Source organism: Centruroides sculpturatus, unplaced genomic scaffold, assembly GCF_000671375.1.
Source record: "Centruroides sculpturatus isolate CEXI.00-Female unplaced genomic scaffold, Cexi_2.0 scaffold82, whole genome shotgun sequence".
Lineage (NCBI taxonomy): Eukaryota > Metazoa > Arthropoda > Arachnida > Scorpiones > Buthidae > Centruroides > Centruroides sculpturatus.
Window position 1 is genome coordinate 1077251 of NW_019384498.1, and position 14146 is coordinate 1091396.

The 14146-nt window shown below is 30.1% G+C and overlaps 1 protein-coding gene across 1 annotated transcript in view; it reads left to right on the forward strand.

Annotated features, from left to right (window-relative positions):
- The first annotated feature begins 3744 nt into the window (after positions 1 to 3744).
- Positions 3745 to 14146, forward strand: part of LOC111621992 (glutamate receptor ionotropic, delta-2-like) — a 29184-nt gene continuing 18782 nt past the window's right edge. Inside the window, exon 1 of the mRNA XM_023364284.1 lies at positions 3745 to 3842. Coding sequence (XP_023220052.1) covers positions 3745 to 3842 — 98 coding nt within the window. The remainder of the gene's footprint in view (positions 3843 to 14146) is intronic.

Here is a 14146-nt window from a genome sequence, read left to right on the forward strand (position 1 = left end):
TTAAATATGTAATCTGTAACAAAACTTACCTCGAATTTGTAGGTGAAATTCAAATTACAAATTGCCAATACATTAATATCACAAAAGTTGCCGTAGAACTAAAAATTATAAGAGGCCTTTAGTGAGGTAAAATTAGTAAAATACCTTGTAAGATAATTTAGTAAGATACTTTGTTTACAATTCACTGTAATGAAAATGGGGTTGCATAATACCACCTTATCCTCTATAAAACGGGAAAAATGAAATGTTTTTATTTAAAACTAAGAAGTCGAAATGTTCGATAAACAGAAGATTCTTCAATGTAAAAAAAAAATAAAAAATTCCTAGTGTATTTATAGTATGTGAGAAAACATATCAAGTCACTAATTGCAGAAGTGTCTAACTTTTCTATTCATGTAATTTTTCATTTTATATTTCGATATTCTATTTTGATAACAATTTGCAAAAAGCGATGATATTTTTTCAATCACAATCTAGAATATTTAAACAAAAAAACTATTCGGTAATACAGTAGAGAGTCGTTTATCCGAAGGTCGGTTATCCTAAGGAATTTCAGTTGACAAATTTAAATTTTCGCCAGTGCTGTGGCGCTGTAATCTTTGGCCATGGCCGTGTTCAGTAACGCAGAACAACTAAGAATTCTGAGTGGCTTAGTGGGCGGAGCTAAGAATGTTCTGACNATAATTTTTAACGATACAATAGTTTTCGTTAGGGTACAACGCGAAGCGACACGCAACGAAGAAAAATTTCAACACGGGATAAATTAATATATTTTTTCGTACATAATTGATTATCCGAAAAATAAGTTATCCGGACAACCCCAGTCCCCAATTGATTCGGATAAACGACGCTCTACTGTATTGTTTAAATAGCATACATGTATTTGTAATGATGCCCATTTTCTGTTATTAGAAAACAAACAAGCGCGGAATCTGTTAGATAACAAAGTTTTATTTGAAAGTTATAGTATATTTTAGGTATCGAGGATTACAAAAAATTCATTTTTATATGTTGCAATTATACAATATATGTTTTTATATGTTGCAATTATATAATTGTTTTACCTGACATCACACAAGGGTGTTCAAAGTCTTGTATTTGTTTGCAGTTGTTCATTGTTTATTGAATTTCTAAACACTTCTAATTTTAGAGACAAATTAATAGTTAATTAATATAATTCTTGAACATTGTGTAATTTATTATATTGTTTGCGACTACATCAACAAATATAATATTTTCTACTATGCAGTATTAACTAATGTGACTACAGATTGTTTTCTATAAATGATCTTGTATATACATTATTAATTCACATCGTTTTAGTTTGATCATATTAATTGACAGATTTATCAGCACTTTTAACGGTGACAACATATCCAGCAAACGTCGTAATGTACAAAAACATTTCTGAGAAATCCCTTATTTATTTTGTGCATTAACAAGTTCCCAAGGGCTTAACAGCTACAACAACTACAAACTTATGCATCATGTTTTGCCATCTTAAGAAATATTAGCCGAAATGTGGCTGAAAGGGGTCTGTAGAGAAGGGGTCATTGAGATAGTCCGAGTCATTGAGATATTGGCCGAAAGGGGTCTGTAGAGAAAAACGGTGAAAGACAGGAACCATTAACCGCCATTTGTATACGGATCCCTACGTTTATGTTTAACACGTGAAGCAAACTCGAACATTTCTCTGGGCCCTTCGTAAGGGTCAAACCCGTGGTCAACATTCAGTGTTAATTGATTTTATGCATTCCTTTATTGGTGGACAATGATACTGGCCAGAGTTGATATTCATACTACGTATTGTTACGTTGATGGTTTATTGAGGTCAACTTGCTTCTCCTTTTACATTCAAGTTTAAATCTAAATTTGTGTGAAGCTAAAAACTAGATACTGCTATACAGTACGTAAGATGATCTGCGTAATACCTGATGCTTTTTCCCCGATGTACAACGGATATTTGTCATTGAATGTAATATAATCAAAGTAGCATTATACTCCATTGGGATGGGAATAGACGTGCACAAGAGGCGAAAACAATAGGTTTTAAAAGAAAAGATGCACAAAAGTTAACTGGCAAGCGACTAATTTAAAAAGGACTTCTTCTGTCACTTATCTCACCTGATCTATTCATTTCATCTGTTAGACAACATGATTCAATACAAACAAAAATTAAAGATATCAAATTGCTTTAAGTTTCTTCAATTCTTTGTCGATACACTACATAATTTGATGATAAATATAGTAAATGTGCTGGCATGTCAGTATTTCGATCTCGACCGAAACGAAAAAATAATAATTACATACAATATCCTTTAAATTACACTTTACTTGTCTTGCAGTGACCTGTTTTTTTTTTCTTTTAATTCTTCAATAGAATTTGAATTAACTTTTAACAATTTTGGCATCATTGATCAAAACAATCTAATAAAAAAATCCTTCAGTTATCGCTTAACTTTCTGGGCAATTTTTAATACTGTTAGTAAGATCGATGCATATGACCCACAAACCCTATTTATTTCCGCATCTTACTATCGTTATCTACCAAAATTTAACAGCAACAATTCCTCAATATGCAACCCTTATGCAATACTTCACAAATTTTCGCAAAAAGCAGAAGACTTATTAAGTTGAAAGAAAGTAAGAAAATTCTGTCGCCACACACATACACACACAAACAAACATCCAAATATACAAAACACCCCCGAATTATATTGCATTTCACGATATTTCAAAGTCCCAAGTCTAAAAATATAAAAACTTTAAGGGGGTCATTTTTTACTAATACAATTTATTGTCTGTGTTATATACTTGTATAGAATGTTCCAAATTAAAATGGACGTTTTCCTGGTGTCTACCAAAAAAAGTATTAATAAGAATGTCATGAAAGATTGGGATTAGCTTGAGATAATTAGAACTTTTTCTACAGCTAGAAAGTCAGTTCTAAAAATTTTCAATAGAGAGCGAATTATAGCTTTATGTAAGAGCAAGGATCTGATTACACTATAATTTAATGACATTTTTAACACATTTCTTCATCGCAATCGTTAAAAAAACATCGCACAGAAAATGGATTGAATGTCACTCTTTTCATCAACAAACTTTAAGAAGTTGTAACAATCTATTGTTAAAAAAGAGGAAGTCAACGTTCGAAGGAATAAACAGGATGAATCTAACACTCGAACAATATATTATATTAACAGCTTCGTTTAAACGGCATCTTGGCATCAAGGACAGCTCACCTATGACTCCACATTTGCAATTTCATTTCCAAACAGCCGATTACCTGATCATTCTCGCATGCCTAACGTGGATAAAAAGAGCTCGAACTCTGATCACGGGGCAGACACCAGTCTTCCCTCTCGCTATATTCCGGCAGACGTTATCAAACTCTACGCGAAGCTTAAGTCTCGCCTGCAATAAAAAACAAAATCTCTCTTCCAGAAATATTTAGTAGTTTGTCAAAACACTTGTAAACTCTCTCTCCATTAGAAGTAGATAGAATGGAAAATATTTTCCTAGAACCTCGCGAGCGCTGCGTTTAGTATATATACGTATTTGTTGCAGTAGTTTTATCTTGTACTCTAGGGCTTAGATATGTAATAAAGTTTTGTTATCTGATAACTTGGCTACTTTTCATTTTGTGAATACCAAACGCCCTATTCACTTTCACATCGCGCTCCCCACTCAACTTCGAATCCACCCTCCTATTCAACATTTGTTTACATATCGCGAGTTAGGATGCAACGTTTTAATTATCCTTACTGGTGTCAGGTCTTGACGTTAGAAGAATCTTGCTATCCCGACGACACTACATCCGAGAGCCATGCGGTGACAAAGTGAGCGAGTTTTACCAACTCGTTACCGTAAGCGATCAATACATAACTTCCTTTTGCTCTCGGTTTTTCACATTTATACAAATCATAACAATGAGCTATCGATAAACAACTTATTTGTCTAATGGAAACAAAACATTATCAAAACATTATAAGCGCAATTATCTGCTACCATTTGAAATCATAAAACAGTATGTTCAAAGGTTGAATTCAGTGTGTGCTTTCGAATGTTATGCACATGGCAATCTGTGCTGTCTTTAAATTAACATCTGACAGAGATGCTATGATGTACCGAGTCATTGAGATAGCCTCATAGCGAAAAATCGCATTAATTCATGCCAGGGAATCTTGCATGCCAATATACTTTAAAAATCATTCTCTAGCAGTATTTATTCGAACTATCTTTTTTGCTCTATAAAAAATTTCCATTGTTGTATTAACGCATCTCTGAAATTTTATGACTTTTTGATGAACAGTTTTTAAATTAAGTATTATCAGGACACTCTGCGTAAAAAATCCAGAAAAGTATGTATCTGCTGACATTACTGAAACTTGTTATTTCATTTATTATAAGCGATTAAATAAACAACTCACAAATTTAATTACACATTGTTTGCTCTGTACTTACAATACCTCTTAATATCAAATGAAAAGATTTGAAAATTCCATATCGGAAAAAAATATAAAAATTTAATTAATTTTGGATTTGTTAATCCGAGCATGACTGCACTCACTGCTATTTCCTTTTAAGACTCATTGCTACGTGACTTATCCCAAACAATCTGTATTTTAAAAGTTACTAACATTGTCCTTACAACTTCACATTTATACATTTCATGAAGTAATGCGGTTGAGATACTAAAAATTTCATTACTCTTCAATTAAATGTGATATTATTGAAATTAGAAGTCGAATTACATAATTTCTTCTTGGTCATAACTCCTGTTATTTGTACCACCGAAGAGAATATGGAGTATAATGCACTTGCCATCTATTAGAAGGAAATTAATGTTAAATGTACGTCAAGAAAACAAGTATTTATAAATTACGTACCCTATTCAAGAAATCTTTTCTTATATAGAAAAAGTCTGCGATTGAAATTCCCATTAAAGATTTTCCAAATCTCTTCATGAAACACGTTATCTACAATAGTTTAAATGAAACAATTGCATTCATTGTTTATATTAGGTAATCATTATATTTAAATGATATTTTACCTTAAACTTGAATTCTACTGATAATTCTTTAGAAGAAAACTTTTGTATTGAAATGAAGTTATCGTAGATCTGAAAAGTAATGTATTAAAGTATTAATTTAATATTCAATGTTAATTTTAATATTAATAATAATTTGCTTTATAATTTTTAAATGTGAGTTTAAGCATCGCATTGTACTTTAATCATTAAAACCTTCAGGACAAAATGGCATAGTTGAAAGTTTTGTGTTTTTTGCATGCAGTTATAAATCAAACACTAATGTTAGTAACCTTGCATTTTGGAACATGAACTGTGATGCCAAATGTCTGCCCATTAAAAAATTTTTCTGCCGAAAGTTATTTTTATTATAAATAATTATCAGAGAAATGTAATTTATTATTTTTAGTGTATAGCAGAATACAATGCGACTAATAATGAAATTTCAAATCTTTAAAATAAAAAAATAAAAAAAGTAAACTTCAAGTAATATCACGAAATGTTTATAAGAGGGTAGAAAACATCTAGGCTTCTGAGATGTTATGTCTGACGTTTTAAAGATAAGAATAGTAGAAATTGCACACATATAATACGTTTATTACAATTGCTAAAAAATCACATAAGACAGAGTAAATAAAATCCTCTTACATATGGCGCTACATATACAATATGTGGCGCCATATCCTAAATTCCTTCAACACCCAGATGGCCGATTGTAGAACAGACTGAGTGGTGAGGGATAGCAGGATTGACCACACCTGAAAGATTTCTGAATTCTATGTTGGGTCCCTTAGAATGGAAGGCTACCACATTGACCGTTCGGCCATCTGACCGTCTAGCTAAGAGTTTGCCATGAATTTTCAGCAATTTTCTTTCAAGCTATTTGTACAGTGGAAGTTTGTGATTATTGAAATAATGTGAAATTGCTCAGACTTAGCAGAAATAAGGCAAAGACCAGATAAAACTAAACACTAAATTATTACAAGTATTTTTGATTATTATATCAGTACAATTAGATAATGTAAATAAATAGGACGAGTAAAATATATTTCTTTTAAAAAGTTTCTTTTAAAGTAATTTTTAACAATGTAAAAATTTTGAAAAATTTTATATATTTAAACGAATCTGCTACTAATAATAATAGTAAAATTACGCTTTTGTAAGAAGATTGAGCGCTTACAATTCAAAGTACTCAGAAAAGGTGCAAATTTAATCATTTTCGAAATAAATTTAAAGATATTACCTACCGATGATGTTAAATATGAAAGAGCCCAAGAAACCAGAATACATCCAGATAATAAGAGTATGGAAATTCCACTGATTACTGCCCGAATGTAAATTTCTATGTCGGAAAATATTGAAACAAAACACACAAAACATGTTTCGTATAGAAAATGAACGTATATTAAGGCAAACAGATTTTTCCACCTGTTATTAATCATCTGGAAAATTTCCCATATTTCTGTGTGCTTATCACAGAATTCTTCTAATTTCTCTTTTAATGAGTAGTAATTTGCATTCATTCCTTCTAATTCTTCAGTTAACTTCACCAGTCTCTTCGCTACGATTCCTAAAACAATACAAAGTATAAAAAGCACTGAAATTATCTGTCCCGAGAATAGCAGAGTTATGAAAGAAATTGCTGTAGGACAATAAACCGCTTCAAATTGACTTCCACGGTGTTTTTTTATTGTCGATAAAACAACTGTTGTTAAAAATGTGGTGATGACAAAAGCAATAATGAAAATAAAGAATAAGCTTCGAAAAAAAGAAATTTTTGCTTTCACCGAAAAATTCGATTCTTCTTCGTAAGTGCTTTTCATAAAATGAACTGTAATCTTCTTTCTTCTTAGAATTGAGAACTGAAGAGCGATGTAGAAATTCACAATGAAAACAATAATACTCATTTCTGAAGAGTATTTCCCAAAAACATGAAAGATTTTAGAGCACATAAAATTTTTATTCAGAGTGCAAACGAAGGTATGAAGTGTGGAATGCCACACAACGTACTCGATGAAATTTGTATATAAATTATAATTTCTATGTTTATTGAAATTTTGATCTTGAAAACATCTGCAAGTCTCAAACAGGTCGATGCCAAATACTGTGGAAACAGATATCATCGGATAGAAGTTATATACAAGGCAACAATCGGATCGTGTCCAGACGTTGTCGGAAATTGCAGCTTTAAAATAATCGCTAATTGTCGAAAAATACGTTCTACATTTAGAAATAAAATTCCCCATTTTTCTACCGAATAAGAAGTTTTATGTTTCAAAAATGTCTAAAAAAATTAATAAATGTTTGCTGCATTTCAGTTGTTGTGGAATTTTGCACTGTGAATATTCTTTTGGTTTTGTCTTCAATATTAATTATTTTTGTATTACATTTTAGTTTTTGCAAGTTGTATCGCTTGTTGCTTTTTACAACCACATTTAAAATTCTCATTGCTTACTAAATTTAACTATTTAATTCTTTTATCTTCTTACGTCGAGACTAGTGCAACATATAATTAATGTCATTCTACTTTTTACAGTAAACTGTGAATTAATTTCTTAAATTTAATGCGATTTGCATGCAAATGTATAGTTTGAAGCTACGAGAGAATACTTTAATAGAAATTTAGAATACAGTGTTGTAGACCATAATGATATTTTTACACATATTTGCTTTCTCGCTTTGTACACACATAAATTATTGCAAGTGGAAATAACGAACAAAAACACTTTGGTAGAAAACAATGTATGCTCGATAGAGAGTCATAAACACTATGAGTTATGAACACATTAGAGGACTATATAATAAAAAGACGAAAGCAACACAGAAAACATAAAAAACATTCCTTACTCGATGTTTTTGAAAATGAAGTTGTGCATTGCATATATATTTATTTTCATTCATTAAACTATTTACAGTTGGCATATGTTACACATATTGTATTTTCTTTAGTTTTCGTTATAAAGAAATATATTTTCAATGTGACTTACACTATTATCCGTTATTAAAGAAATGAACAAGAGCACACTTATTGATCACATATAATAACAATTTATGGTAGAATTGTTCGTTGGTATATTCATCCTATAATAAGTTTACGTTGTATAATAAGATCGATTCATTAAACAAAACATTTAATAATGGACAGCGTTGCCTGGTAAATTGGCTACAATTCACCTGTAGAGCCAATGGCACACTCTGTTTCAAATGAAACGGGTTATGTCATAGGCTTGCTTATCCCGTTATTTTACGCCCACCTTTTCAGTGTAATATCTCAATTAGTATGTCATATTTCGAGGTTCTACATTGACTCACACTAATTGCATTATCACAATAAATTACAACATTTACGTAAATTGCATTAACTAATTAACATTCTTTCGAAATTTATGTTGAATTTTGGAAATGAGAATAAGCTATTATTATGCTTTTGAGATTAAAAGTCAAATAGTTGTTTAATAAAGCTCACTTTCGTTTTAATTAATTAAATTTTGAAATATTTCAAATATTCTGATGCATGATTTTCATAAATGGATATATCGATCACTAAAAGATTCTTAAAGTATAAAGCATAAAAATTCTTTGTTTGAATAAGTGTCGTGACAATAACCATACACTATTCAGAACTAGACTCTTATTATGAAGAATAACATTTTAAAAGTAGAATCAGTGCAGGAAGCCTTTGTCTAATAAACCTATTCCTTAAAATTCTACGATATATATTTCTAAATATATTATAAATAACACGCACTTATATAATATGGTTAAGTCAATATAAATTTCAAATAAATTTTTGTATATTTTTAAGAATGTGGTGAGTTCAATTTATAACTTAGAATACCAAATGGTCAATGAATGTGTCATTTTTTAATGTCCAAAGGGAGATCAAAATTTCCTGGTTAATTCATAGAAAGAACACACCGAGTCTTCAAAAGCGTCTAACATTTCTGCAGTTAGCCTTTTCTTGTAATTATCATTATCTTTACCTTAACATTCTATTTCTATAATATTTTACAAAGAGCGATGATAGTTTTCAATCACAATTTAAAATGTTTAAACACGAATTTTTTCGGAAATATTATTCAAATAGCATATATAATGTGATCGAATCAGCGATGTCGATTCGTCTGATTTACGTGCGAGCAGTCGCGTGTGTGAGTGGTCGGATTCGAGAGTTTGACGTCTGATAGATAACAGTGCACACTGTTTTATGTGGTTTACTTAATGTTTCTACGCCTTTCGTGATGCACTTAAGACTCCCGCGAGACAAAAATACAGACACTTACTCTGAATGCTTTATTTAGGGTCCTACTTGGACAGGGCGACCTCCACTCTTATACATTTATGCAAGGTCGTCTGTCTTGCACCTCCCCCTTTCTCTCTATTTGGTGTTGCGAGATCTTCCCATAACACGTTTTCTTTTTTAAATGACTAAACACATAAAACGTAAATACATAGGCCCTACATATTTACAAATTGAGTTTAACAGGAACTTTAACCCCTCAGTCCCCTATCAACTTTTAATTAATTATAATTAAACATAAAAAAATACTTAAAGCTGAAAAAAACGAAAGAAATTCGTTAATTTTGAAGAAAAAGCTTCAAATTTATTTTCCTTTGTTTTGTCTTTCTGTGAAATTTGACACTGATGAGTCATTGTTTACACAGCTGGATGACCTTGAGAACAGCTGGTGTCCTACTTCCCAGGACATTCTCATAGACGTCTCGAAAGGGCAAGGGTTTAAAGTAGGGTGAACACTAGCTGTCTGTATATTTATAAATATTTTTAAAAAATTAAAATTTTTATTGCGATTTCCGACCCCCCGACTTAATTAAACTTATATATAATAAAATCTATTAATTAAAAAAATTAAAAAACTATTGGAAGTCGTAACAGCATACATGATAACATGAACAATCCAGGATATTTTCAATTAAAAATTGAATTATGACTAATTACAAAAAAATTAAAATTTTTCGAGTCTGTCTTTTATCCTTTTAACACACCACAGAAGTAACAGTATATTGGCTTGGATGAAATTACCCAGAACACGTGATAAATAATAACGAAAAACACACAAATTTAAAAACGATCGAAACGTCGACCTTTTATTTGAGGATTCGGCGTCCTTTAACATTCAATTTTTAATATCGGAAGTCGTTTTTGATATCAAAAAGTAGCTTTAAATAACTTTATCAAAGTAAAATCCATTCACTACAACTTTAGAACAATGAATGAAATTTGATATCAAAATCCTATTAAAAAACAATTAATCGTTAATCGTGCCTTATTAAAGGTAAATTAAAATCGCGATAAAATTTTTTCGCGAATGAAAAAAATTTTGAAAAAATTTGGAGACTTAAAAAACATTCCAAAAATTCAAAAAAAGCAAAAAATGTTTCGGGGGTAAAAGGACCGAGTTTTCTGTAACGATATGTAACCTGCCCGAGTTAACTCGGGCGAAGAACTAAATGTGCTAGGATTATTTAATTAATTTAATCAAATTTTTTACTACTGAAAAATTCTGACTTAAATTTACATGATTAATTGTAATTTAAAGTAATGTGAAATTTGCTTTATATCGTAACTATCGGCTTATAATTGGGATGATTTATATTTAACATGGAGCGAATTAGCAAGTGCTTTCTCACTTCTATTATCGGTACAAAGTGATTAAATGATAATCATAAAATAACAAATGAATTTTCAAGTGAGCTGTAATATTAATTTTCGTTTATTTAATACTTCTTATAAAGTGTATATAATTACAAAATTGTATTTTACAATGAACGAAAGTATGCTCGAATATTACGAATATATTATACGTGGATTTATGGCATGTGTAATTAACGAATGATTAGTTTTACATAAGAAAGATAGTTGTTATTTACGATACGTGAATAAAGCATAAAAATTCTTTGTTTGAATAAGTGTCGTGACAATAACCATACACTATTCAGAACTAGACTCCTATTATAAAGAATAACATTTTAAAANAGGAGGGTTAGGTTCCAAAAATTAAAAAAACATGCTAGTATATTTTTATAATTAAGATAAATATCTTCATTAAGAACTTTTTAAGTGATACATATTAAACAATGTTTTCTTTGTCATCACTAAAAACACTATTAATTAGCCGAGAGCGTTTTCTTTTTGGCAAGTTATCCTTATCTTCTGAGCATTTTTCTGCATTATCTTCAGATCCATGCTTTACCTTTTGCAAAATGTATGTAATTTTAGATTGCTTGCTTCTATTTAAAAAGTCTTTATAAATTTCTTTATATAGTGCTAAGTACTTATGAAGAATAAAGCAAGTATGAAATAAGGGGAAAACATTCGGCAACATCAGAAGCAGAAGCGTCGCAATCTAACAACATTGAAACAAGTTTCGAGAAGAACCACGTGTATCGACGGAAGGCGAGAAGATAAAATTTACGTACTTAAGTACTAATAGTTCACGAAAATAATAATTTTCGTGAACTATTATTAGTTAAGTATGTAAAAATTTATTACATTTTATGTTGTACGAGGGTTTTACCCATTTCTTGAACCGTGTCAGAGTGAATCCGTGTTATAAAAGTACCGTGTTATACGGGGGATGGTACCAATTCTCGAACCGTGTTAGAGTGAATCCGTGCTATAAAAGTACCGTGTTATACGGGGGATGGTACCAATTCTCGAACCGTGTTAGAGTGAATCCGTGCTATAGAAGTGCCGTGTTATACGGGGGATGGTACCAATTCTCGAACCGTGTTAGAGTGAATCCGTGCTATAGAAGTGCCGTGTTATACGGGGTTACCTGTATTTCCCAAAATTACTATTTTAACATAACACTAAAAATGAATATTCATATTCTCAGATACAAAATACAATTTATTAAAAGTACTTTTACTTTATGAAGTTTATAGAACAAACCAACATCCATATTGCAAGATTCTTTATAACTTTAAACACTATCTATGTCTTCTATTGTTCAAGTCTTTCTGCTTTGTATTACAGCATAATAATCTATTCAATAATCATCTTGAATACAAGTTATTTTGTTTAATTTGTTCTGGAAACGTTTTCTATGACAATAGAAGCAGCTTGTATTTTTACAAAATTTCCACTTCTGTAATTACAGGAATGGTTGTAAATCTAAATATTTATTAAGCAAAAGTATAATCTCATTCTGCCTTTGTGTAGTTCTTTTGATTTAAATTTCATTTCGATCAAAGTTAATACAAACGGTAATTGTAACAGATAACCTTTAATTTATAGAAAGCAATATTAAATGATAATATAAATCTGAGTGAAAATTACTATTTACATTTAAGTTGAAATATAAAATTCTTTTGTTAAAGTTAGCTATTCAGTTCACTATTATTCCGATAAAAAAATTACAAAAATAAAATTTACTTTCAAATTTTTAACTTAGAAATGTATTGTATTGTGAATTGCGTGACACGAATAAAGTTACGTGTTGTGCTCAAATTCATTATGAAGTTTGTCACAGAACAAAAATTCTGTGTATTGATTTATTGCTTTTATGAGTATTTGACGTTGTATATCTTGACATTTTATGTCTGCAGGTTCATAACGCAGATGCAAGTTGTAAACGTCGACAAATTTCACTAACTTGAGATTAAAAATTATCATTGATAATTTTTGAGAAATTGCATAAATGGATTCTAGATACATCTTTCTTTTAATTCTGTTAACAATGCATACAGATTGCATCTTTAGCGGTGGTAAGTTAATTTATATTTTGAAATTTTGTATTTTACATTCAAATGTTTTAAATCAAATATTAGAAATATTTTAATTGCTTGTTAAAGTCGTATTGAAGTAAATATATACGGTAATACAATAAGCAATATATCGATATTGTCACTTAATCAATATTGGCATAAGAGTTAATAAGCGTTTGAAATATATCTATAATATTTTAAAAAATCTAATATCATTATAGTTAAAGTAAATAATTAATAATAAACAACATTATACGGTGTGCATTTTCATACCGTGGTTTTCAAATGTTTCAAGGATAGAATATAACAAAAATATAGAAAATGCGGTAAGATCACATAATTTGGTACATTTAAAAATTTAAGAAGTAAAACATTTCTGAACATTTGCAATCTAATACAACAATGTTCATTTTTCTCTCATATTATTAAACCAAAAAAATATACTTTGAGTAGAAAAAGCTTTTAAAAACATTATCTAATGAATTATTTTTCTATTTTTTTAGAAAGTGTATTGTTATGTTTAATGGTGCACCTAGAAAGAGACCTTCTGGTGAACCAGTGCTCATAATAAAAACTTATAAAATAAAATAGCAGATAAATTTTGGCATAAATTGATCAATAAATAATTTGTAAAGAGTTTATTTTTGTGTAAATACAAAATAACATTTTACAAAGGCCTCTTGCAATCTGAAAAAAAACACATTTTAAAAAAGGGTTCATCACGTTTGTAAATAAAAATAATTCTAATGTTTTTCACAGTTATAATATCCAGCAACAAATTGCTTAACTTTCCGACCAGCATTTAAAATTTTGGTGCCGCCATCTGTTATTACACATTATTATTTATAACTTTTTATATTTTTAATTATTATAAAATGGCAAAAACGTCATTTTATGGGTCGAATTGGGTTTATATAAATTGTAAATGATAATATCGGAAAAATTAGCCAATAATATAAATCGTACTTGAGGTATGACAGAAGACTTCCTGTATCTACGCACCCCAATGACCTTCAACCAACTAAAATTTAATAGCACCATTTCCCTAATATACAAAACTTCTTGCAACATCTGACAAATTTTTGACTTAATGCACAGGAGTTATTAAGCTTCAAACAGGAGAGGATGTATAAAATCGCCCCCCCCACACACACAAACGAACAGTAGAAGTAATAATATAGGGGGAGACCGGGGACCTTCGGCATGCGGGGCAAGTTTGTCAAGCGCTTTTTTTAAAAAACAAATTAAAAGGAGACTTTGGTTATAGGTTAGGCAGTTGAGTTTTATTGGTGGCTTGTTGAGTGTAGTGTTTTTATTGTTCTCCAACAAGCGTAGTTGAATTATCAAGCAAATTTTCATTTTCGTTCAATTCCATATAATATTTTT